This window comes from Oenanthe melanoleuca, chromosome 1A (genome assembly GCF_029582105.1).
Source record: "Oenanthe melanoleuca isolate GR-GAL-2019-014 chromosome 1A, OMel1.0, whole genome shotgun sequence".
Lineage (NCBI taxonomy): Eukaryota > Metazoa > Chordata > Aves > Passeriformes > Muscicapidae > Oenanthe > Oenanthe melanoleuca.
The window spans coordinates 20,955,356-20,979,591 of record NC_079334.1 but is presented as its reverse complement, the minus strand read 5'-3'; the positions used below and the strand labels follow the sequence as shown (position 1 = coordinate 20,979,591).

Genomic DNA, 24,236 nt, shown 5'->3' with positions numbered 1-24,236 from the left:
GGTTTTTTCAGCCTGAAAGCAGACACAGGCACCAGCCTGCCCACCACAGGACAGGCAGCAGCTTTGCTCAGCCAGCACTCTGCTGTCTTCAAAGGTCCCCTCCACTGCTCTCAGAGCCAAGGTGGCCCCAAGCTGCTGAGAGCAGGGATCCACCAGCACCACACATCTTTGTGAGAACACTCAGAGAGCCAGTACTGATTTGCTAGAAATAACAAAATTCTGCAGTTTTTAATTGCAAGGTTGTGCTGCAAATGCAGAAGGGTGAGTAGCTGCACAAGGGCACCCTGGGGCAGTGTCCAGGAGAGGCTCCTGGTGTGTGGGACAATCCCCCCAAGGCCATTGGCATAAAGGAGGAGGTGGCAGGACTACTGAAGGACATCACATAGCTAATGGGGATTATCCTGAATCCACATCCTCACTGGAGCAGGCAGGGAATTCTGCCCATGTCTCAAGCAAGGCTTTCACACAACCCTTAAACACTGCAAGGTAAAGAGTTTCCCTGCTGCAGCCCTAGGAGGAGGCAAAGAGGGATCAGCAAAGAGCAGGGAACAAATAGCAAATAATTTCCTTCACCGCCACTGGCTGAGGGGGAAGAAAGCAGCAGACTGCACACGGGGAGTGGGTAAAGTACCTCCTGCACTGCTGAGCCCAACTGGACAGCCTGTGCCAACAGGCTTCATGACTCAACAGGCAAACCCTGAGTGAGAAATGAGTTTCTGCCTTCAGGGCTGCTGCTGCTGCCCATGAGGCTGGAGCCTGAGTTTGAGTAAGTGCATTACAGAGGGCAGGCAGGAGGGACACCCTTCTACCCAAAATCCTGCATTCTCTCCAAAGGAGGAAGGGGATCCATCCCCTCTGCCCCTCAGGGCCAAAGATCCCGAGCTACCAATATCAGGTTTTATTTTAATATAACTAAAAGCTTTTGCAGTTCAAAGAAACATGGCCATGACACAGCAACAGAGCACACAAGGGACACCCCGACCACCCCAAACCCCGGTTCGAGATGGAGGCCTGGGACTTTCTGGCTCCCCAAGGAAAAGCTTCTTTCAGGAGCACTCTGCCTGCTCTGGGCAGGGGTCAGGCAGCAGCAGCTCCCTCCTGGAGGACAGGGAGCTCCTTCCTGGGACAGGGAGCTCACTTGATGCGGTACAGGACCTTGCGCTGCATGCGGTGCTGGATCTCGCCCCGCCGCATCATCAGCTGCAGCACCTTGTAGATGGCATGTTCTGGGTACTTCTGCAAAAGGGGAGAGCAGGGGAAGGTGAGCCAGCAGGGAATAGCAGACAGCAGCTCAGAAGGAACCTGCAACCTCTGCTGAAGCCTGGCTAGGACTCTAGAAGGAGCAAGCCCAATAGTCCGAGACACTAGTGCTCCCTTCCCCTTTCCTAACTTTAGGTCTGACTGCAGCCAGTTCTGGTTTCAGGGGTAGGACCCTAAACCAGCCCCAGACCTTTTGCAGAACCTCACCTCAGACCCCTTAAATTCTGCAATCACACTGCACACCGTTCACCACAAACAACTTCAAAAGCATGACCAAAAGGCTCACCAGCCCTTGAGGAAGGGGTTCCCTGCCCCCACAGCAGCCTGGGGTCGCTGCTCTCCCTGCCCACCTGCCGCATGAAGTCCTGGACGATGCTGTGCTCGGACACCTGGGAGCCGATGGCGAAGCGGCGCTTGAGCTGCTTCTCAATGCGGGACAGCATCTCCTGGTCCTCCTGCGTGGTGAAGCCCTCTGCCCCTGCAGGGAGGCACTGGGTGAGCTCTCTGTGCCGCCCAGCTGTCACCCCCACAGCACACAGTGCTCATCTCCTGTGTCTCCCACCACACCTGCACAGCTTAGAGACTTCAGGGAACCCACGGACAATTTCACTGTAAAAGGCTATGGAACTCCAACCACACAACTGAATGTGGACCTGACTGCTGGAGCTTCCTTCAAACCCTTTGTTCCATGCTGCTGCCCAAGGAAACATTGTCCTCACCTCCAGAGAAAAATGTTAGAGTATTAAAAGGTTGGGGAACCAGGACCTGACTCTGCCCTTGGGAGCACAAGGGGCCAGACCAGCCCTTCCCTGAGTGGTACAGGAGACCCTTGGTGTAATCTGCCATTGCCCTCCCACAAGCATTGCTTTGCCTTTGCTCAGGACAGCCAGGCTCATCTCTCCCTGCCCTGAGCAGCCAGGTCCAGCGTGTCTCTCTCTGCTACCCCAGCACAGACCATCCCCTGCTCACCTGACAGGTTGCCTGACATGGCAGCATCGAGCGTGGACACGTGGAAGAGCCGCAAGGCCTCCTCAACATCTGCCTCGGTGGCAAAGGGCTGCAGCCTCATCTTCGCCAAGGACTCGGCAATGCGCACGATGGCCTCCAGCTGCCTGCAGCCACAGAAACATTCCCTGCCATCCCAGGCACCTCCTGCCTCCCCCACAGCACTGCCAGTGTGGAAGTGCTGGCACCCCAGCAGGGCAGCCCCAGGTGTGGGGGCAGAGGGGCGCTGCTCACCGGACCGTGATGGGGATGCTGGAGCGGCGGTCGCTCTCCCGCTCGTGCTGGCGGGTGCCGCTGCGCATCAGGATGTAGCGGTTCTTCAGCTTCTCGGCCGCCCCCGCCGACAGCCGAGGGCCACACTTCCTGCAAGGGGACAGCAGCTGCAGGCAGCGCCCCCAGGGCACCCTCCCTTCCCCGGTGAGTGACTCCTGCACCCGTTTTTCAAGGCGGGAGGTCAGAGGAAGGCGGCTGCCAAAAAGCCACGCCTGCCACTCACGTGCGGCAGAAGGAGATGAGCTTCTTCAGCTTGTTGAGCTCGATCTCGCCCTCCACGGCCTGGGTCTGCGTCAAGGCACTGACGTGCAGGGACATGACGTGCTTGGCCAGTGTCTGGGGAAGCAGAGGGCACTCAGGCAGCAGGAACACCCTGCCTGCCCTCCCAAAGGGGCGCGCGTCCCGCTGCGCCGCTCAACGCACCATGTCTCGCTCCTCGTTGTGCTCGTCCTTCACGATGAAGATCATGTCGAACCGGGACAGGATGGTGGGCATAAAATCAATGTTCTCCTCGCCCTTGGTCTCATCCCAGCGCCCAAAGACGGAGTTGGCAGCTGCCAGGACCGAGCAGCGGGAGTTGAGCGTGGTCGTGATTCCTGCCTGTGGGAAACGCAAAAGAGAGGATGGTGTCAAGAGCACCTCTGTGTCACAGCAGGTCATTAATCAGTGAAAGGTTGAAAGCCATTTTCAAGGACTCATTGTCAATCACTTGCATTTAAATAAAGCCCCATAAGTAGCACCCAATTGCTTTGGCCTGACACACATGTCCTTTTGGAGGGGGACTGGCTTCAGCTGAAACTTGAGCACTGAGTAATTTCATTTAAAACCTCTTGTCAAAGTCAGAAACACAGGAGATCTCAGCCCAGGTTTGTGATCTGAGATAAACACTGGGCAGACAGGGCTGAGTCCTCTGGGCAGCTCTGGCACAAAGCATGGGTCTGCAGGTGCAGCCTGACAGCCACCAGCAAGGAGAAGCCATGAAGCTCAGGCTGCCCACAGCCTCCAGGCAGGGCTGACTGGTCTCACACCAGAGACACCAGCAACCATCAGTACCACTGCCTGGGCTCTAAAATGGGCAGTTCTGAGAAAACACGTGTGACCACTGGTTTCTGGGCTCTCAGATTCCCACCTCAGTGCAGAAAGCATCAATCCACAGCTCACCTTGGCAATGGAGATGGTCTGCTGCTCCATGGCCTCGTGGATGGCCACACGGTCATCCTCCCGCATCTTTTCATCCCAGGTGAGAGAAACCAGGCAGGGAGAAAAAAATCACCATCAGTCATCTCTGCCAGACCTCTGCTACACACCCCTGACACAAAGTTCTGTGAGGCCCTCTGCCCAAGAGGGCGGGATGTAACTGAATTCCCTTGCAGCCCCATCCCCCTGACCTTTCCAGAAAGGAGGTGAGGGGGTCTCGGAGGAGCTGCCCTTCCTCCTGCAGCTCTGGGCTCTCCTGGGACAGGCTGGCATCCCAAGGGCTCTCCTTCCCACTCCCACACAGGCAGCCCCACAAGTACCTTGTCAAACTCATCGATGCACACCACTCCTCCATCTGCCAGCACCATGGCTCCTCCCTCCATGAAGAAATTCCTGGAGGCAGGGTCCCGGATCACTGAGGCTGTCAGGCCAGCAGCGCTGCTGCCTTTTCCTGAGGTGTACACCTAGTCCATGTGGGACAAGGAAAGGGACAGCACATCAGCTGCAGCAGGAACCCACTGCTCCAGCTGAGAGACAAAGCACCCCTGGCACTGCAAAATCCAGAGCTCCTGGGGGAAGAACCTCCAGGAGAAGCCCTCAGCACATGTAAAAGCAGATGTGCTGGGCAAAGAGCAGGGCTATTGCCTCATCCCAAGGCTCAGACGAAGCAGCTGTGACACACCGGAGGGCATGCAGACACAAACACAGATATTAAGTACAGCAGAGGGAGTGATTCATTGTTTCGTGGGCTGCTGCATTAGCTTTGTTTGCCCCTTGAGGGAACAATACAGTCAGAGGCTGAGTTTAATAGAGACTACAAAAAAACACAGCTGAAAACATAATTCTGTGCCTGGGCTCAGGCTGGAGGTCCGTGCCTGAGATGCAGCCAACTTAATTTGTCCTGACCAGTCAGCCCCTCTGCTGATCAAGTCTCAACAATAAACAGCAGCACCAGGCACGTCTTTGGACATCTGCAAACAGCCTTGCTCACAGCATAATAAAAGGCATGACCTTCTTCCCCTTCCCTTCCTCATTCCCCTTCCCTTCCAGGCTAGTACTGAAAATGGCAGTTCATGCCACCAAGTCTACCTGTGGATGCACAGGCACGTGTCTGCTGTGACCATGGTTTTGTCTCTGGGGCTAGACAAGGAGCAGAAGGGAGAAAAGGGGTGCACTACAAGTGGGCACCTGGAGCCACATACCCCGATGGGAGAACACTTCTCAACAAACTTCAGCAGCTGGGATTTGGCCGTGCCAGGGTCCCCCAGCATCAGCAAGTTGATGTCCCCTCTGCGGGTCAGCCCATCCGGCAGCCTGGAGCGATTGGGGTGGGAAGAAGAGAGGCAGGAGAGATGGTGAGCCTTGATTTTGATATCAAAGCACTGAGTTTGATACCAAAGGCTGGCTCTGGCCCCCACCTCTTGCGGGAGCCCCCGAACAAGAGGCAGGCGATGGCCTTCTTGATGTCGGTGCTGCCGTAGATGGAGGGCGCGATGCTCTTGGCGATGGTCTCGTAGATGTTGGGCGTGGCAGCCAGGCGACGGAGCTCCTCCTCTTCCTGAGGGGTCACCGAGCCACTGAAGCTGTGCCCTGCGCAGGGAGGAGGGGAATCATGCAACAGTGAACACAGGGAGGCTTTAAAGGAAATCATATCGCTCCCCCCATGCACACTGCAATAAAAAATCCCTTCTTGAAGATCACGCCAAGTGCCAACAGGTGGGAAGGGTGGAGAGGGCAGGCATCTGCTAACCCAGTAAAGCAGGCTGTGTCCTCAGAAGCTGGTTAAAAAAAAAGGAAGGATCTTGGGCAAAACAGCTCTTCTGGAACCAGAGGGAGAATTACAGTCAGGACCATGTTTTAAATACAATTTTAACCATGGACTTCAGCTGGGATCCTCAGGGATGGCTTAGCAGATTCGCACTTAAACATCCTGGAGGACTCAGGATGAGATCTCCTCATTTAATATGACTGAGAAAAAGCCTTACAGGACACATCTATAGAAAGCCCAGGGCAAGTCAGACCCCTGGAATGGCTTGACCCTACTGTCATATATACAGCAGAGAAGGGCCAAGGCCGTGATTTCAAACAGTTCTTGCTGGGGGATCACCTTGTTCAGGAACAGGGTGGGGAGGGTCTCCCAGCACCAGGCTGCCAAGACAGACCAAGGTACACCACCAGCAGCCCTCACCTGAGCCCTCTGTATCCACCTGGATGCCCACCACGCGGATGTAAGCGCTCCTGATGCCCACCCCCACGTTGAAACGGCTTTTGTTCTTGCTCTGAGCAGACTTCTTGATGGAGTAGATCCCCATGATAGTGACTCTGTTCCCTGGGACAACTTTGTCACACAGGTACCTAAGAGGAGACAGGGGAAAAGCAGAGGATGGTGGTGGGAAATGATGGCACCAGCACAGCCAGCAGGGGCAGGGTGAAGGCTGTGCCATACCTGTCACAGTAGAGCTGCAGGTGCCGGGGCATCTCCCCGTGTGGGACAGCATCTGGGGACTCCTGCAGCTTCAGGACCTGGAAATCCACACACTTGCACTTATCTGGCATGATAAAGTAAGGGTCCAGAGGGCACCTTGGGCGGCCAGCTTGTTCCCTGTGCAGAGAGATCAATCAGGGAAGGCTGTTAGCACTGAGGAGCCACCCCTTGGAGCACACCTGTGCAGGGACAGCAGCACTAGCAAGGGGCAGCTGTCCCTTCCAAGCAGTGACACATCAGCAGGTAAGGGCAGACACATGGGACCAGACTGAAGGCCACCAAGCCCTCTGTCTTGTCAACAAGTGCCAAATGTGTACATGAGAACAACCCAGAGGCAGGGTGACATTTGTCTGAGCACTGTGCCTGCCTCCCACCCCTCCCCTGCTAGCTGTGAGCAGGGAAGGTAATTCATTAATTACACAGAAGGTAGCAGCACAGATTCAGTGACACGGCAGGGCGTTTTTCTTTCCAACCTCATGCACGAAGCAAATGTTAAGTGGCTTCTGGTGAGAAAGCAATTAGCAATGTGACAAGGCTGACATCCACCTCCCAGTCTCTCAAGACAGATCTGCCTTGCTACATTACAAGCTCTCCAAGACAAAGAGCAGCTCCACATCCTGCTGCTGTCTCAGAGGGGCAAGACTGATGCCTGACTCCATGCAGGGCTTTCAGGGAGGGCAACACCAGAATGAGGATGCAGGGACCAGGAGTGAGGTGCTGTACAGACCACACACAAAAATGATCCCTAGTCCAAATCTCTCTCAAGCTGCATTAGAGCTCAGGTGCAGAAAATAAATACTGGAAGGTATAAGCCCAAAGGCACAACCCACCAGGACTGGCTGCCTCGAGAGATGCAGCACAATGGCAGCCTAATGCTCACAGCTCTCAGAGGCACCAAGAGCTGTAAAGCAGGATAAAAGGGCTAGTAGAAAAGCATCCCTAAGGAAGGCACAGAAAACAGGCCCCTCAGGAGTGGGAATGTGGAAGCAAGGAGTTTGGAAAAGAGGACAGCAACTTAACACAGCACTATGGGACAGTTAGAGGCAGGAATGAACCTTTAGGTATGACAGGCAAAACTCCCTATGAATAAAAAGGACTCCATGGACACAGCCACTCAACACTGCATGCAGCACTGGCCATGCAGGGTCACAACCAGCGTGAGCACAGATGGACAGCTAGAACTCGCCAGCCAGAACTGCACTCTGCCACAGGGGCAGCACAAAGGGTGGAGGCAGAGCAGGGCAGATGCTGCTATGCATGGGATGGAGCAGGAGCAGGAATGCAGACTTTTGCTGCCCTCCAGCCTGCAGTGCACGCCCCTGGCAGTCCTCACACGTTGCATTTCCTGGGCAGAGCGTAGCCCTCCAGGCCCGGGCGCACCGCGATGTTGCTGATGGTGTTGCGGCAGCTGCGGCACTGGATGGTGATCCTGGTGGCTTTGGCTCTCACCGGGGTGGCTGCAATTACAATCCCAGGGATCTTCACAAGGTGGGACATCTGGTCAGACTGAAAAGGGAAAGGAGAAGGCAAGGTGAGAAAGCCATCAATGGAAGATGGATGGGAAACTACAAAGCATGAGAGCAAAGGACAGAACACTGCAAAACTAACAGCAATAATGTCCCTGCAGCAGCAACTAGCAATAACAGCCCTCTGCAGCCAGACCTAGGCTGCAGAATAACACTGTAAATTAGTGAGTGACCTGTGACCTGAGCCATGTCACCAGGTACCAAAAGCTGCCCTGCAATCACACCCACACACACTCTCTCTGCATGGCAGCCTCGCTCCCCTCACCTTCAGGCTGCGGATGTTGGCTGCGTTGGCATCCGACCTCAGCATCACCTGGATGTCCTGGAGAGTCTCCTCCCCCGAGGGGCGAGGACGAGTGACCTCATCTGCGACTTCTTTTGCTGCTTCTTCCAACTAGAGAGGGAACAACGGGCTATCAGTGGGTCTGTCACAGCAGAACATCAGAGCTGCTCTCGTGACGGTGGTGTAGGCTGCCAGCCTCCATCCTTACCAGCTGCAGGTGCTCTGCTGGCTGTTTGTACAGATAGTCGGCGAGATCTTCGTCAAAGCTGGCCAAGTCTTCCATCTCCACCTCCACCCAGTACTGCCCCAGGTTGTAGTGGCGTTTGAGCTCATCCCTGGAAGGCAGGACGTGGCAAAGGTTGGCAGGGCAGAAAGCACCAGGCACCCACAGTGGCCTCAGGACACCCAGGGATCAGAAAAGGCAGGCTCTGCAGGGAGTCCTCAGTTTGGAAAGCAAGTAGGGCAAATTAGGTGAGTTCCAGCAGAAGTGCAGGGGAACCTGGGCAATCTTTCACCCAAGCTCACTTTGAAAGGTGGCATAAGACCAGGAACACCAGTGCTGGCAGTGGCAATGTGAAATATTTACTCCAGATAAACAAGTAAAAAAATTCTATGTAGAATAATAACTGCTATACATAAGATATGGTTTAAAACAAAGGAAGTAATAACAGAACAGGCAACATTTTCCTTAAAAATGCCAGGATTCATGAAATTCAGAGGTGAAAGACTACCCTAGCCCTTGATTATGACGTATCTCCATGTTCTCTTAACGTTGTGTCTCTAGACTGCGTAGGCAAAGGGTGGCCAAAGGAACTTCATAGACTTGGAAAGCACACGTAGAGAATGGTGCAGTGATTTAATGGATACAGACAATTTTCCAGACCAGAAAGCACTACAACTTCAAAGACAGACCTTGAATCTCAGAACTAAGTGCAAGCCTGGCAGTGCCGATCCCTCTATTGTTACCTTCTCCACTGGCTGGCTGCCTAAAAATTTGTGAGAACACCAAACCTCTGCTTTTTTACCAGGTTAAATACGAACATCTCTTAGTACCGAGCTTTTAATGGCTTACGAGAAGAGACAAAGTGGCTATTGTGCATGCGGGGTGTGCACGGAGCAGGGAGATTAAGCGCAGACCGGATGTGCAGGTGGGGATGGGAGAGGCTCAGAAGGAGAAAGGCAGCACCTGTATTTGAAAGTGAAGCCCGTCCGGTCCGTGCCCACCCGGTACTGCCGCAGGAACTCCTTGAACCGCTTCTGCAGCTGCGACTTCCGAACCTGCCCCTCGTCCACGGACGCGTCTCCCCCAAAACTGTCGCTGTAGTAAATGCCGGGGTCGTCGAAGCCGGACATCGCGGCAGCCGCTCCGCTGCGGGGCCGAGAGCGCTCGGTCAGCCGCGGCCGCCTCCTTCCCCCGCCCCGCACCGGCGGCGCCGCGGGATCGCCCCTCGCCGCGTGCCGCGCACCGCACCGGCCGCGCTCTGTCCCCGCAAAGCCCCATCCCAATCCCAATCCCAATCCCAATCCCCATCCCCATCCCCATCCCCATCCCCATTCCCCATCCCCATCCCCATCCCAACACCAATCCCAATCTCCTCCGCTCCGCACCTCGCTCCCCACCGGAACCCGCCGATAACTTTTTCGCGGCAAAACCGGCGCGCGGCGGAAACCAAACCGGCGCCAAGCGCGCGCGCCGCCCCCGCCGCCGCGCGCTCCGATTGGCGCGCCCGCCGCGCGCCGCCGCTGATTGGCCGGGGCGCTCCGCCCCCAGCGCTGTGGCGCGAAATCCGGGAGCGAAGGGCGGGGCGAGGAGAAATGGCGGCCGGGCCGCACCATTGCGGCGGAGCGAAGGGGGAGCGGGTGATACCACTGCGGGCGGGGCGGGAGTAAAGCGAATTAATTACTGCTGTAGGCTCCTGGGGCCCAGTTTTTCGGGATGCCTTCCTCGTGGCTGTTAGAATTTAAGGGGAAGGCTGGAAGATCGCTGCGTGTGCATTTTGGCCCCTCCGAAGTGTGATAATGCACGCCCTAAATGCAGAATAAGCTGGGAAGCGCAGTGCATGGCAAGGGAGGATTCAGTGGGAAATAAAGTTGGTGTGGTTGTTGCAGAGAAACCAGATGTGTTCATATTGATCATAGATGGGTACAAATAAAGCCTTAGTCTCCACCCCTGCAGACTTGAGGCTCAGTCTGGGGTTTCCAATGTGTGGCCACAAAGGCTGTGAGATACCCAAAGCACCATGTCTCTCCTCCCGTGAGCAGGGAGGGTGTGATGCCAGTCAGAACCCGTATTTTCCAGCTTCGAGGTCGCAGTCAGGCTCTCTGAGCAGTGGAGAGGGGCTGAGTGTGGTGCAGTGTGATTCTGAGCTCACGGGCATTTGTCTCTTTGGGATCTTAGTTACCTCAGCATGAACAAAATGATTTAGTTGGGGTGGTTTAGAGGAACTCAACAGGTAGAACTTAAATCTGAATGAACAAGTTCTTGTATTTAAATTGCTATCAAACCTCATATCCCTGCTTTTCAAACACCCAACTGTCTTTTTTCAAGAATTAACTATTTTTTCTGGCAGGTGGATCCAAAGAGAGAATTATTAAAGGGGTTGGGGCAGGGATGCAGAGTAGAAAAGAGCCTGAGAAAGATGACTGTCCTGTTTTCCTGCTGCTCATTCTCAGCAGGACCTGCCTTCTGATTCTTGTTCTGTGAGCAGGTTCAGTGCAGGTCATTAAAACAGATCAGTAGGAGCACATGTCTTTCAGATTCAGGTCACAGCCAGAACAGGCAGATCATGGAGACAGGTTGATCACAGAGGCTTTTTGGTGGAAAGAGAGGACTCTGAGGTGATGGCTGGGCAGTTCTGCCAGTACCTGCAGTGCCATACCCGAACTGCAGCCTCTCCTGTGCCGGGAGAGCTCCTGGAGCAGGCAGGGCTGTGGCTGGACACAAAGCCAGCCCTCCAGATGTGCCTCAGCAAAAGGCAAGGAGAGCAAGCTGTGTGCATGGCTGCTGCAGCAGTGCTGTGTGCTTGGAGTGCCTTCAGCAGCCCCACGTGTGTGCCAGCTCCTGGGAGGCTGGTTTGCCACTCGGTGAGGGCAGTGCTTGTGTGCTTGGTGCCCCCCCTCCAGCTGCCTGGACCCAAACCTAGGATGCCTTCCACTTTTGGGTGGTGAAAACATTCTTGCACTTCTGATTCTGCAAAGACAGCCTGGTAACACAGCCCTTTGCTGGCAGTTCAGGGAGAGCTGTCCTGGTTTTGACCAGCTGAGGGTCCCATCACCTTTTGCTTGTGAGAGAATAGCAACCAGCTGTTCTGGAAGTGTACCACTTCCACCCCTTAAAAATACTTCGCTTGCTCACTGAATTTTGTGCTAGAAATAGACAGCAGTGTGTAGGAGCTGGAGGAACCTTCCTCAGCTTATAAAGGTTATTGTTAGAGCTGAGTGGGAGCAGAGTCTGGCTCTGGTGATAGCTCCCACTTCTGTCTATTGTCATGTCTGTGCAGGCAGCAGCTCCAAAGACATATAGCCAGGAAGAAGACAGACACCTCCCTTCTCCCCAGGTAAGGCTTTAACAATAGGAAACACCAGGCCTGAAGACTTTACATTGAAATTTATTATGTGCATAAATTATACAACCAGACAAGAATGACACTGTATCTTCAACAATTTTGTCTTTTGTTTTTCAAAGACCAAAAATGAATGGAAAAAGAAACAACAAGGACCTACTAGTGTCATGTAAAACCGTCTGTAACCCATGGGAGCCATGTGGCTCCACAGAGGAAGTGATCACAGTATTATCTAGCAGTATAAAAAAACTGAGCAAACAGAGCTCCTATGAGCTCCATCTTTCTGAGGAAAGACAGATGTCTAAGCCGTGCTTCTGATCCTGTAGGGTTTGTGTAGGCACTCTGTAAAGCAAAGACAGCTCTTGGCCATATTTCTTAGCCTTTTCTACCCTCGGTTTGTGGCTCTGAGAAGAGCTCACACCGAGCATAGTGGAGACTTTGCCTGAGCCCACCCACAGCACTCTGATTTCTGGGGAGAAAAGTCCCCTAGTATTAGTGGCAGAACCAAGATCACAGTACCCAGTCAGGGGCTTCCCTCACAAGGACTGGGGAAGCTGGATTAGTTGAGGGTGAGGGAAGTCACGAAGAGGAGGAGGAGGAGGTCCTGCTTCCTCACATGGCAAACAAGCCCACGGCCACGGTCATGGCGAGGAAGCTGAGCGCCACCACCCACCGCACCAGGGACGCGGCGCCTGCCGCGCCGCCGCTGCTCCTCTCTGTCCTCTCGCTTCCCTTCCCAGCTGCTGGGCCTGCAGCAACAGGGACAAAAATAAAGGCAAGTGAGAAGAGGTCGTGGCAAGAAGCTGCTGGTGAGGTGTTTGCTGTCCGCAGTGCCAGAGCACACCCTGCTGGAGCTGTCCAGGGATGAAGGAGAGCCCAGCTGGGAGAAAAAGGGGCAGCAGGTTCTGCTCTCCCAGTGGAGAAGGGACCTGATCTGGGCACCACAAAGGCCCACAGCTCCTCTGCCTGTAGGTGACTACCAGCCCCTTCCCTTGTCTCCTTACAGGCTTGTACGTGCACTGCCCAGCTCCATCAAACCCCTGATGTGTGCAGAAGACAGACAAATACTGAAGCTAGAATTTTAAAAGACATTTAGTCTCCTACTTCTCACTGATTTAAATAGTTATGCATCTAAAGACCTTAAACAGTCTTCAGGACTCCAAGCAATTTTTGTAGTACAACTTCAGGATGGGATTCCTCATCCAACACCAAATTTTTCTGAAAATCTTACTTGTAGGCATGTATTGGGAAAGGAACTTCAAAGTTTCACAGAGAAATTTTAATGCCTTTCCCACAGAAGCTGCTTTAAGCTTTCACTATTTAGAGATGCTTAAGGCAAGGTTTGCTTCTCATCTTTGCCACAGAAAATCTGTGCTTCAATCCAGGATGCACTGAGTACAAGTCTCCATTTTAGTTTCAGAATGGGTAGGCCATAAGAGGTTTTTTATTTGAACTGCATGCCATCATGGAAACACTCTGCTCTGTAAACATCCTCTCTCAGTACAAGCCTGACTTACAAGCTGATTACACTCCACCATCCAGAGCAGTGCTCACTACAAACCAGCACACTCTCTGGAGTGTATGCAGTAAATTCTTTTGCAAGGCAGGAAAATGATCAGGGGGAGGTACAGTCCAAAAGGAGAGGCTGCTGGATAGGACTGTATCCAGAAGAACTTTCTGTCAGCATCACAGCACCACAGCTGATCTGCAGCACCCAAAATTGATGCCTTTGCTTCTGTGAACTCAAGGTCAGTTTTCCCTGCGTTGAATGAGCCTTACATTTGTTAAAACCCTTGAGAGGAGTCTCTTTTTTTAAAGCTTCCTCACTGGCACGCTTTCTGGAGAGCCCACATGTGTTACCCTTGCTGTGTCATGGCGAGAAGCAGCTTTGCACACAGCAGTGCCTCTCCTGCTTGTTTCCCAATGGCTTTTACAAACAAGGGCAGAGGGAGGAGAAGGCAAGGAAGGAGCCCTGTGGAGCACCTGCCCTCAGGAGTGTCTTACCGTGCTCGTGTGGTCTGTTGATGTTCCTGGTGCGCAGCAGCTCTGCCTTGGGCTGCACAGGGTGACCATTCTCCTGGCTCTTGGACACCAGCTCCTGCAGCGCCTCAAACACCTGACAAGAAGGAACACTGCCTCATTATGGGGCCTCCTCTTGTTCTTTCACTGAACAGGCACTTTAGGAACTAGAGGAAGACATGAGGTTTCAGTCTAGGCTTCAGTCTAAGACTCCTGGCACATTTTGCATAGAACAAAAGTTGCCTGTGAGGTCAAGAGGATGTCTTTCAAACTCCTTGTTCGTTTTACAGGTTCTCCCTGAAGCTTTCAGCTAAGGAGAAGGCTATTGCCCATCTTCTGATGGGAAGGAAAGCAAGGTACCTGTCACCTAGTCAGAGTGCACAGCAGACCTGTGGAACTTCACCACAGAGGCAGGACAGAAACTAGATGATAATCCCCACTCCCTGTATTAATCCTCATTCATATCTGAATAGTGGCACATGGAAGAGACTGGATTCAGACTCTAAGGGAGGGAGAAGAGCTTTTCAGAGCTCTTGTTTTATTCAGCTCCCAGGCTGGAGAAGCATGGCCATCCAACTCCTACCAGCTCACCCTGACCCACAACTTCTCATAAGCTCCCCAGTGGAAATACTGGCCTTGTATTTCCCCTGTAGCTATTTTCTTGTTTGAGAGAGGATGTGGGCTGGCAGGGCTGGTTGTTACTCACCTGTATATTTAACAGGAATGCTTTCTTGGCCTCCTCCATGACTCTTTTCTTCGTGGCAAGGTCCATCTCGAGAGCATTCATGCGGGAGCGATAGAGCTGCTTGAACTTGGTGGCGTTGGAGACCCCATCAAAGGTGAAGAAAGCCAGCCCTTCCCCAGTGCTGGGCAGCTGGAGAGCCTTCTGGGCAATCTTCTTCAGCACCTGCCCCCCAGACAGGTCTCCCAAATAGCGAGTGTAGGCATGGGCCACCAGGAGCTCTGGCTCGTTCTTGCCTATGTAGTGCAGCCTCTCGACGTATTTCTGAGTAGCCTCAGGACATGGGATCTCTTCCCTCCAGTTTCTGCCATAGAAGTACTTCAGGTCTTCCTCCAGGGCAGCTTTGCGGTGCAGCTCCGCCGGAAAATACACGGGGGCATAAACTGGATTGTTCTTGTTGCGCTCAATCTCCTCCTCCAGAGCGGAGTAGATAAAGTACAGGGACGCTGTGACCAGCTGAAAGAGAAGAAAGAGGATGAGCTATAGGTGCATCTGTTTGTCTTTTTCTGTGGGACAAATTGTACTAACAAAAAAGGTGCTCGTGGGCACACCCACTGTGAGTCACGAACATCTGTGATGTTGCAGATTTCCCATGTGGAAAGCAGTGCTGGGTAAAGGGAGACACTGTTTACCCTTCCCCTTCTGCACGAGACAGCAATCAGGTGAGTCCTTTCCAGCAGGTACTGGTCTTACTTGCTCCTAAAGTCACTGCCTTGCCTTCAAGTTAAAGTGCTGCAGCTTGATGTAAACTGGAGCCCTGTTTAAGCATTCCTGGTCTCTTCCCATTCCCTCAGTCAATAGAGAGGGTATTCCCAAAGGTATCCTTTCTGGTACATTGTTCAAATTTGAATACTCCAAATTGTGGCTTCCCTTTGTGGGGCCTTGTGAGATGATGACACGCCCTGGTTATTTTTCAGCATATTCATCCTGTCAGCATCCCGCCATCCTGGGAACTGAGGCACCACCACTCTGCTCACTCAGGCATGCAAGTGGGGTTGCCTCCTCGGTTGCCCCAGGGAGACAAGATAAAAGGGATCTGGAAGCACAGCCTGCCTCTGAAAGATGCCTTTGTGAAGGAGTGCTGGGAGGCTGTGTTCCCCCCTCTATTTCGAAACCATTGTTTTTGTTGTTTTTCCCAGCTTATGCGATACTTTCTTCTATCTGCCAGCTTTTCCACGTGGTCTGAGACAATATAGCTGTGTTCTTTCCTTCCCCAGGCGTTCTGTTTTCAGAGGCTGGTACGCCCACACCACCCCTTCCTTCCCCTGGGACCCCTTGTGAGCAGCAAATGGTAAAAGATGAAGGTGTTGCAGTAGAGGTGAGTCAGGTTTGGGTAGGGGGGATTGTGCTGCTCACAGGAGAGAAAGCAGTTTACTTTCTCACAGAGCAGTGAGAGAGTTCCCGTTTCAACCTTTCCCCACCGTGCCAGCAAAGAGGACTTTGATAAGCACACGAGCAGTGACTGGCTGTGGAAACAAATATCCACCATCTGGGGAGTCACGTAGCAGGCCAGATATATAGGTCTGCCAAGAGAGTAAACAAAAACAGCTTTTTAAACAGTAACCTGTTACCCAGCTTACCGAAAAGAAACAAAATATGGGAACATTGCCTAACAAATTAAGCAAAGATATAGCTCAGCTGATTGTTTTCAGAGGCAGGTAGTGGCTTAATGAGCAACATGGCTTTTAAAAGTTTGTTAATTTTTAAAATCCATGTCCCGTCTCATTTGCCTGACAGCATGTAAAAATCATCTAAGAAACTAAGTTTTATTCCTGAAGGTCTTTTTACATGCTTGCCTGTCTCAAAGTTCACTGCCTAACCAATGTTGTACTTCTAACCTCAGGAAGTCAGCACCTGAGATTGAATTTATGCTTGGCTAAGTATTCTGAATATCACCTGTCAGAAACAAGCAGTCTCTTTCTACTTCTCTGGATTTATTTACCAAGGAACAATTCAACAACAAAGTAATTAAGGCACAGGTTGAATGGGTAGCTGTTATTTGCAAGTCCATGTGTCACATCCTATAGCCTCTCAGGAATTCCTCGCCCAGGTGTTTGCTTTGGTTTTGCTCACGGCTTTGTTATGTGGCTCAGATCCCAGGAATTGTATCTAGCCAGGTTAGGTTAATATGTGGAAATGTTTCTCTTTTATCTTGAAAAAAGCAACAGGCTCCTGCTTGTTAGCAGCAGACGCAGATTGCTCAAACTCAGTCTGCTTCTGAGTTATTGTTCACGATCTCAGCTGTGGTAGAACTCAAGCGACAATGCAAAGCTCAGTGCCAGCAATGATCCCACATCCTCACTTTCTCACCATCCCATCATCATTTCTAGCTGCAGCTGCCTAGAGTGTTGTAAATATAGAATTCCCCCTCTTTTGGGCATTTCAGCTGCTCAAGTATCTGAACATAGTTCTATCTCCATTAACTGCATGGCAACAATTAACATGCAGACATTTATGAAGAAAGAGGTAAGCAATATCATTAGTTCCATCAACCTCTTTGTCCTTTTTCTCCTGTTTCAGCTTGGCTGCCCATCGTGATATGCACAGTCCTTCCCCTCCTTCTGCAAGAGGAGCCAGCAAGACTGATGAAAGCAGAAGCCTGGTGTTTTTCATGTTTTTTATAGGAGATGCTGGTACATCATGTCCCCATCCTCCTTACTTGTACTGGCCCCATCCTGCCCCCTTTAGTGCCCTCACAGCCCATCCGACTGAGCTGGAGAGGAAATCCCATCCGTGAGCAATGCTGTGTGAAGTACCTTGAACTCCTGGAGTGACACCTGCCCCTTTTGGAAATTCCTCATGAACGGAGTGTTCTCTGCCTGCTCGTGCACCTCCTTGGTGGCTTCCTTCAACAGCTCTGACAGGTCTGTGGACATCCTGGGGAAGAGCAGTGAGTTAGTGCTGGTAAAACAGATCTAGCTCCCTAGGAAAAAAGAGGTGGGGGGGGGGGGCTGGGATGGCAGAAAAAGGAGCAGAGCATTCCCAGGAGATGCGGATGGGAGCCAGAGAGGAGCAGCTTTCCAAGCCCTGTCCCGAGCAAGGAGGACGGGCAGACTCCATCCAGAGGTGGAGGCGCAGCGTGCCTTTCCCGCAGAGCCAAACAGGAACGGGAGCAGCCCGCCTGAACGCCTCCCTCTCACTCCCCGGCTCTCACCTTCCGGAGCTGTGTGCCTGGGCAGTTTCCATGCTTCCCCAGTGTGCTGGCGCTGGGCAGCCCGGCTCGCATCCCGCTTTATAGCGCCGGCCACGTGAGCGCCAGCGCTGACCTCAGTGCGGGCTCCAGCTCCTTGCGACACAGCAGCACTTCCCTCCCGGCCCCGGTCACCCTCTCCTCGCCCCAGCCCCGAGAGCCAGGAGGAAGTCACCTGATGCTTCCTGATCGCTAAGAGAGAACAAGAGGATGTGCGGAAACTTCTCCTTTCGGGGTGCCTGGCTCTGTAACCCCTGCGGTGCCTGCGCAGGCAGAGCGCGGTGCGCACGGAGGTGCTCGCTGTCCTGGGCTGGATGCGGGGCACGGAGGGCAGCCTGCTTGCTCTGCACCCCGGTCTGTGTGCCTTGCACCCTGCCTGGAGAGCTAACCCAGCGCTCGCCATCCCCTGCTCTAGCGCTGCTCAGGTATAAACATCCCATCTCCCACCAGCTCCCCCTTGCCCTGGGCAGCAAACCCTGACACTTTGCACAGAGCCAGCACAGCTGTGCCAGCACCGGTGTGCAGAGAAATCCATCCCGTGCTCTCTTGCTCATGGAAACAATGGCATCTGCTTTGTTTGACAGCTGGCTCCTGTCGGCAATGTGCACTTTAGAAAAGTATCACTCCATCTCCTAGATACCCAGAAGGCTCAAAAGATATCATACAAGACCTGGGGGAAACTGAGGAAGTCTGCAGAGATTTCAAAGGCAGTAATTTCTTTGATTTGGAAAAAGAGTTGGACATGGTGCTTCTGCCAGTAGCTGTTGCTCTGCAGTTTTTTATCATTACTATTATTATTTTTTATTTATTTTTTATAAAGTGGTCAGTGAAGCAGCCAACAGATGAAGCTAGGCCCTTCTTTCCCACCTGTAGCTATGCTGGAAGCTGGGCTAGCAGGGACAGATGATGCACTGGCTGGCTGTACCTTGGAAAAGCACACACTTGTACTCAGCCCAAAAGAACAGGGCACTTAGAGCCACCATTCCCCTGCTGCTGTGGGTGTGAGAAACTCCTGGTACACTCGTGTGGGGTGGTGGGGAGGCAGAGCCTGGGTGGAAGGAGAAGGACTGTCCCTCTCAGCCAGCCCTCTCTGTGGATGCTGCCAGCCAAGCCAGCATGCCGCCTGTCCCCCTGTCACTGCACCCACACCAGCCCCCGCAGGGTTAAGGGCTGTAGGCTAAAAAATTGTTCTAGAAAAAATACACTCCCATGCTTCTTTTTTTTGTTTTACTCCAGCAGACATCTGGCATGCAGCGTTCAGGAAAGATTAGTCAGCGTTTCCATCCTGACTCAGCCAGACTTTTCCTGTCTTGCTTTTGTCTTTTAAAGCAACAGTGCACGCTGGCTAAAGCACTGACACGTTCCATCCTTACCCCCATGCCACTGCAGACAACTTGCTTGTATTTCTGGAAGGTAAAATAAATTTATCAGGACGCCTGAATCTTCAAAGCAAGTGTGACAAAGCCCCAGACATCTCCTGGGAGTGCAGAGCTCACTTGTAGAGCAGACAGCCCTATGGCCAGTCCCTCCTGAAAACAATGATGCCAGTTTGCCACAGCAATGGCCCCAAAATGAATGTTTCCCTCTGGCATAACTCCTTAGAGCTCTCGTTTTCTGTCATTTTCAGTGAGTCCTATTCTGACAGGGGAAGCTGGAGCACAGATGGAACCTCTAGATCTAGTGGAAGAAAGTAGGAAATAGATGAGAATTATATGAGAATAAGAGTTATATTATGAAAGTATATTTTGTGAAATAATGTGAAAAAAAATCCAGTCCTCAAGCTCTGTCCCTTCTTTCACCTGCAGCCTGGCAATGCATCCAGTTCTTCCCAAAGACTTTCTGGGTACTTTCAAGCCAATGATTTTGTCCCCAGCCTGGCCACCTGCCTTCTTCCAAGAAGCTGCATGCTTGGGGGCCCTATAAAAGATACATCCAAAAGTCTTTTCCCTTCCATCCAGGATTGTGGTAGGTCTGAATGGAGGGAAGAAAGAGAGGGTCTCTAGTCGTGCTGCTACCACTTCAGGTAGGTGTTCTGGCTTGTAACCTTACTGCCCCAGGACATGGAGCAGTGCCTTCTCTGGCTCTTGGGGCTTTACCTTCCCCTGGGCAGGCCACAAGAGATGCAGCTCACCTCTGCCAGGAGGTTTGCAAAGGTGAGACAAGCAAGCCACACTCCCCATAATTGATTTATGCTGTCTGATCTCTCTGATTTGGGTTTCTTGGGATGGAGCAGCTGTGACCCTGAGCCTGGCTCTCTGGAAAGGCCCAAATGCCCTGCAGAAGATGGAAGGAGAACTGAAAGTGGGGCGTCATCATCTTTGCAGTTGCTGGCCTGGAGCATTTCTGGCCCCTCCAGTGTTCTGCAGCAAGGGCTTGGATTGCTTCTGCTGTGCTGTTGCTTTATGATGGGTGGCAGGTCAGTGACACTGACCAATGTGCCAGCAGGGATTTGTGAGGGACAATCTCCTCAAAGAGAGCTTTGGAAATCAGCACTTGAGAGCCATGAACGGGGAGAGAGGTGAGTGCATTTAGTGGAAGGAGCAAACTGGCTCCCAGAGCACTGTGGGCCGTGGGAAATCAGAGACCAGCCTGCATCCAGGTCACTAGGAAATTCTGCTTGAACATCTCTGAAGTATCAGAGCTGTGGTCTGTGCTGTGCCTCCAGAAGCCCTGCTGTCTCCTGCCCTTCCAGTGAGCTGTGTCTGGGTGGTGCATGAACTACTCACTGTGAGGACACCAGCAAAACTGCCCAGGAGATTTCTAGGAAAGATGAATAAAGTTGCCCTAGGCATGATATTTGTAGAAGTTCCTGCTGGGCTTAAAAGCCTGTCTGCAAATCCCAACCCCTGAGAAAATGCTTAGTCACGAGATGGGAGGTGAAGGGTTAAAAACAACAGAAAGTTATTGAGGGGTCAGAGTTTCCATGTGGAACAGGGAAGTGGGGAATTTTCTCCTTTTTGTACATTAACAGCTCATTTTGCCAGTAGATTTATGGCCAGAAATGTCTAGTTACACAGGCAGTCACGGGATGCAGAGTCAGCTCTGCTGAGTCCCTTGTGGGTAGCGCTGTTCCAGGCTGGGCTCTGGCAGCAGCTCCCGCAGCTCAGCTTGGCTTGGCTTCCTGGGGAAAACCGGCCTTAGCCAGCCCCGAGGGGTGATGGGCTCTCCTAAACCGTGACACAGCAAAATGCAGCTGCCTGGCTTGCCCTGGGAAAGCTGACTCAGGGACCAGGATTTGCTGTGTCATGGGAGGGAAAAAGGCGTTACAGTAATTGCCTAAAATGGACTTGCTGGAGAAAGGAGTCTGCTCTGGAGTGTACAGGGATAATCTGTGTGTTAATTTGTGTTTACCAAAGGCAGGTTACCTCTCCCAGCTCCACCTTGATAGAACTGATCACTGCTCTCTCAGCATCCAAAAATCCCAGTCTGGAGTAGAAATACAGGTGGAAGAAAAGGAGGTCAAGTGTCCAATGCACCGGAAATCCCTATGGAGAGCTCAGGTGCTGCAGCTGACCATGGGCTGGCACTGCTGGTACCTTTGGAGGGTTGTACAGACAGGCATGGCTGTGCTAGGCAAACCCCCCCCACAGGAACCCTGGAAAACAGTGTGGTGGGAGATGGAGGCACAGGCAGATTTCCCAGGATAAATGAACCAGCGTGACAAAAAGAGGAAATGCAGATTACAATAAATATTTTCATAGATGTATGGGTATATGTGTGCTGCTGCACACATATAGATATGAGCAAGGAGAGAGCCTGGGCTGTCTGGAAACAGGGTGGGGAGAAGGAGAGAGAACAGAGCAAGTCCCTGCAAGGCATGAGCCTGACCAGAGTCAGGCAGAGACCTTAAGCACACAGCAGGTTATGGGTACACTGGGCTGAGATTTTGGGAGAGGGTGCACAGAGCCCATCACGCTTCCCAGAGTCCGGGTGGTCATGGGAATCAATCCTGTGTCCAGCTAGGAGCTGCTTTGGCAACCAGAGGGAGGCGTGGAAGGGAACGGGGCAGAGGCAGCAAATAAAAATCCCATTTGCGCAAATGTTTCAGTCAGTGCTGGTGCCTCCTTTGTTTCAGCGCCACAACCGTGGAAAACAAAGTGTGCCCTGACCGCGAGATGGAACAAACCATGAAACTTTGGATTTGAAAAATCACACGTATGCAACAAGGAGGACTTTGTACCACACGGCTCACATCCTTTTCTCAGGAGAAGGAGGAACGGGAAGCCGAGTTTTGCACAGAAAGTGAGACCCGAGTCCCCCGGTCCCCGCAAGGTTTCCAAATCACCTCTGCGCGGTTCCGCGGTGCCGGAGAAAGGCCGGGGCGCGGGAAGGGGCTGTTTCTGGAGCTTTCTCCAGCTGTCCGGAGCGCTGGGAGCGGGGCCAGCAGCAGCAGCTGCAATCCCAGCGCTGCGGAGGGCCCGCCCCGCCATCAGCGGGCTCACGTGGGGCCCGCGCCGCCGTGACTCAGCACGCAGCCCCTCGCGCAGCCTTACTCAGCACTCGCGGCGGCCCGGCCTGACCCTGACTCAGCAGGATGCCGGCTGGGAAAAGGGTGACTCAGCACTAGCGCTGCGGGCTGGGGGCTCATGCCCCGGCGGAGCGTGCGGCATCGCTCGCAGCCACAGACCGCTCCCCTTTCAGCGGCCCTGCCCCGAGCCGCACGGGTAGGCAGGAAGGGGTGAAGAGCCGGGAAAGCTGCGCCTCTCTTCCCGGGGGATTGCTGTGTCCGTCTGCCGCGGGGCCCGGACAGTCTCTGCTCCATGCGGGGGAATAGGGCATGGGAGAGCCGGATGGGCACCCGTGCTAGTGAAAAACAGCGAACCCAGGAGCAGTGTGCGGGAATGAATCCATTTTAGAGACTGGCATCCAGGATGCGCCAAATTTAAGTGACTTGCTCAAGACACACTTAGGGTGTCTATGGACTGTGCTCCCTCCTGCGCTCGTTACCAAAGATCACTCCAGGGCAGGTAGGCAGGACTTATTTACCCCACCGAGCTGCTGTCTGTTTTCTGCTGACGAGCAGAAATAATCCAAAGAAGGGTTAGAAAGGGCAGGTATTATTATTGGAGAGCCCTGTGCGCTGTGGAGCTTACGGACTGCAGCCGGTACAGCAAAGGAGCCAGAGCATCCCCCTTTTTGGGGGGATGAATTCCCCGGTATCCCAGCACCAAGGAATCAGGGCTTTGGGCTCAGCCCTTCCCCTGAGCAGTGCTGGCCACAGCAGGACCTCGGGGCGGTGGCGGCAGCTCTTCAGCTCGATAATCATTAACAAGGCGACGTGGGATTTGAATTGAAGTGTTCGATTGCCGGGTGTGTCTGGCGGAGGCCGAGAGGGACCAAAGGTACTGGGCAGGTGGTGACACTGGAGGTGGCTGATGTGGGGTGAAGCACCCCTGACTGCCCTGCTGGAGCTAGGTGTGCATGCCAGCACAAAATAGGTCCCTGCCCAGGGGCACTGCTGGCAGATCACCACACCTTGGCTTTTTAAATTTTCTTTTTTTTTTTTTTTTTTCTCTCCTTCTTGGATTAAGACTGCAAAACAGCTCAGAGAAATTGGCACCTCTCTCTCACTGAGACTTATCTGGCATTTAAGCTCTTTTTTAAGATTTTTTTTTTTTTTTTTTTTTTTGGTCAAGCAGCTAAAAATACCACTGAAGTGCCTCACAGCAACCTTTCTAAACACAGATTTTCCTACCACTCTGTGCTGGTGACAGAGACTCCCCTAAAGCCGCAGGAAAGCCGTGTCCTTGCCTCACCCCGCTGTCAAATTTGCTTTGTGCCTGATCCATGCTTTTCTGCCTAGACTGGCCAGGAAAACAAGTGCCTGGATACAGGTACACATAGCTTCTCTGTGCTGCAAGAGAATTTCTGATCCCCCCAAGAAAATCCCTGCTGCAGAGTCCCCAGGAGTCTCCTTGGCAGAGCTGAGCCCCCAACCTCTCTGTTGCACAGTAGCACACCCTATCCTGGCAAGGGCCAATGTCCAGCCTTGCAGGAAAGCTGCTGGAGACAGCACTGCAGCAAACTTGTACTCATGGAGAGTGATCCTGTCTATGGCCATCTCCATTCCCCTGCTCCTGAGCACTGGAGCACCTACTTTTCCTCTCATTTGTTTATATCATCTTCATCCACCCTTAGCAGCACCAACAGTAATCTAAAGGAAAGGGGAAGTGGAAGGGTTATTCTCATTTTGGGAAGGGAGGGAGAATTTTGTTATTCAAAATAAGCTTTGAGGAAGTTTCAACATGGCAAAGCAACACGAAAGTCCTGTGGAATGGAGAACAGCCTTCCCAGTGCACTGGCTCAGGGCACTTCTGTGCTGACTTGTGAGACAATGCTGTGGGAAATCAGGACATATTTTTGTTACCACTCTTTAAAAAAATTCATGTACTATTTGGAGGTTAGTGGTTGGTAAAAGAGAAACATGTAATTCTTTGCCTGTATGAACGTAATGCTGGCATGCCAAGTATCACGTTACCCAAACATCATGGAAATTCTCATTAACTTTTAGCGTGTATTTAGTTTTTAAAGATGCAACTCTAGGTCGAGCAACTCTGACCCAGTACAAGGAAGTTATGTCTTTCTTAATCTAGCATAGCAACAGCTGTTCTGGGTCATGCAAAATATCTGTCCATGTCAGGATCCTGTTCCCAGTGTGGTTATTAATGGGTGCCTAGGCAAAGCACAAGCACC

At 52.6% G+C, this 24,236-nt stretch overlaps 2 protein-coding genes across 2 annotated transcripts; both read right to left on the bottom strand.

The window, feature by feature from the left end:
• Positions 1–883: 883 nt before the first annotated feature.
• Positions 884–9,743, bottom strand: MCM5 (minichromosome maintenance complex component 5). Its single transcript, XM_056482184.1, has 17 exons — positions 9,638–9,743; positions 9,216–9,398; positions 8,238–8,364; positions 8,012–8,140; positions 7,554–7,726; positions 6,182–6,337; positions 5,924–6,090; positions 5,154–5,325; positions 4,938–5,049; positions 4,056–4,199; positions 3,700–3,765; positions 2,962–3,138; positions 2,762–2,874; positions 2,500–2,628; positions 2,230–2,372; positions 1,611–1,738; positions 884–1,236 (listed from the first exon to the last, which is right to left on the bottom strand). The coding sequence occupies exons 2-17, from the start codon at positions 9,380–9,382 to the stop codon at positions 1,135–1,137; spliced, it is 2,205 nt and encodes a 734-aa protein (XP_056338159.1). The 5' UTR covers positions 9,383–9,398; positions 9,638–9,743; the 3' UTR covers positions 884–1,134.
• Positions 9,744–11,621: 1,878 nt separating this feature from the next.
• HMOX1 (heme oxygenase 1) lies at positions 11,622–17,781 on the bottom strand. The gene is made up of 5 exons (XM_056509620.1): positions 17,508–17,781; positions 17,110–17,230; positions 14,318–14,809; positions 13,597–13,708; positions 11,622–12,341 (listed from the first exon to the last, which is right to left on the bottom strand). The coding sequence occupies exons 1-5, from the start codon at positions 17,537–17,539 to the stop codon at positions 12,205–12,207; spliced, it is 894 nt and encodes a 297-aa protein (XP_056365595.1). The 5' UTR covers positions 17,540–17,781; the 3' UTR covers positions 11,622–12,204.
• Positions 17,782–24,236: the final 6,455 nt, after the last annotated feature.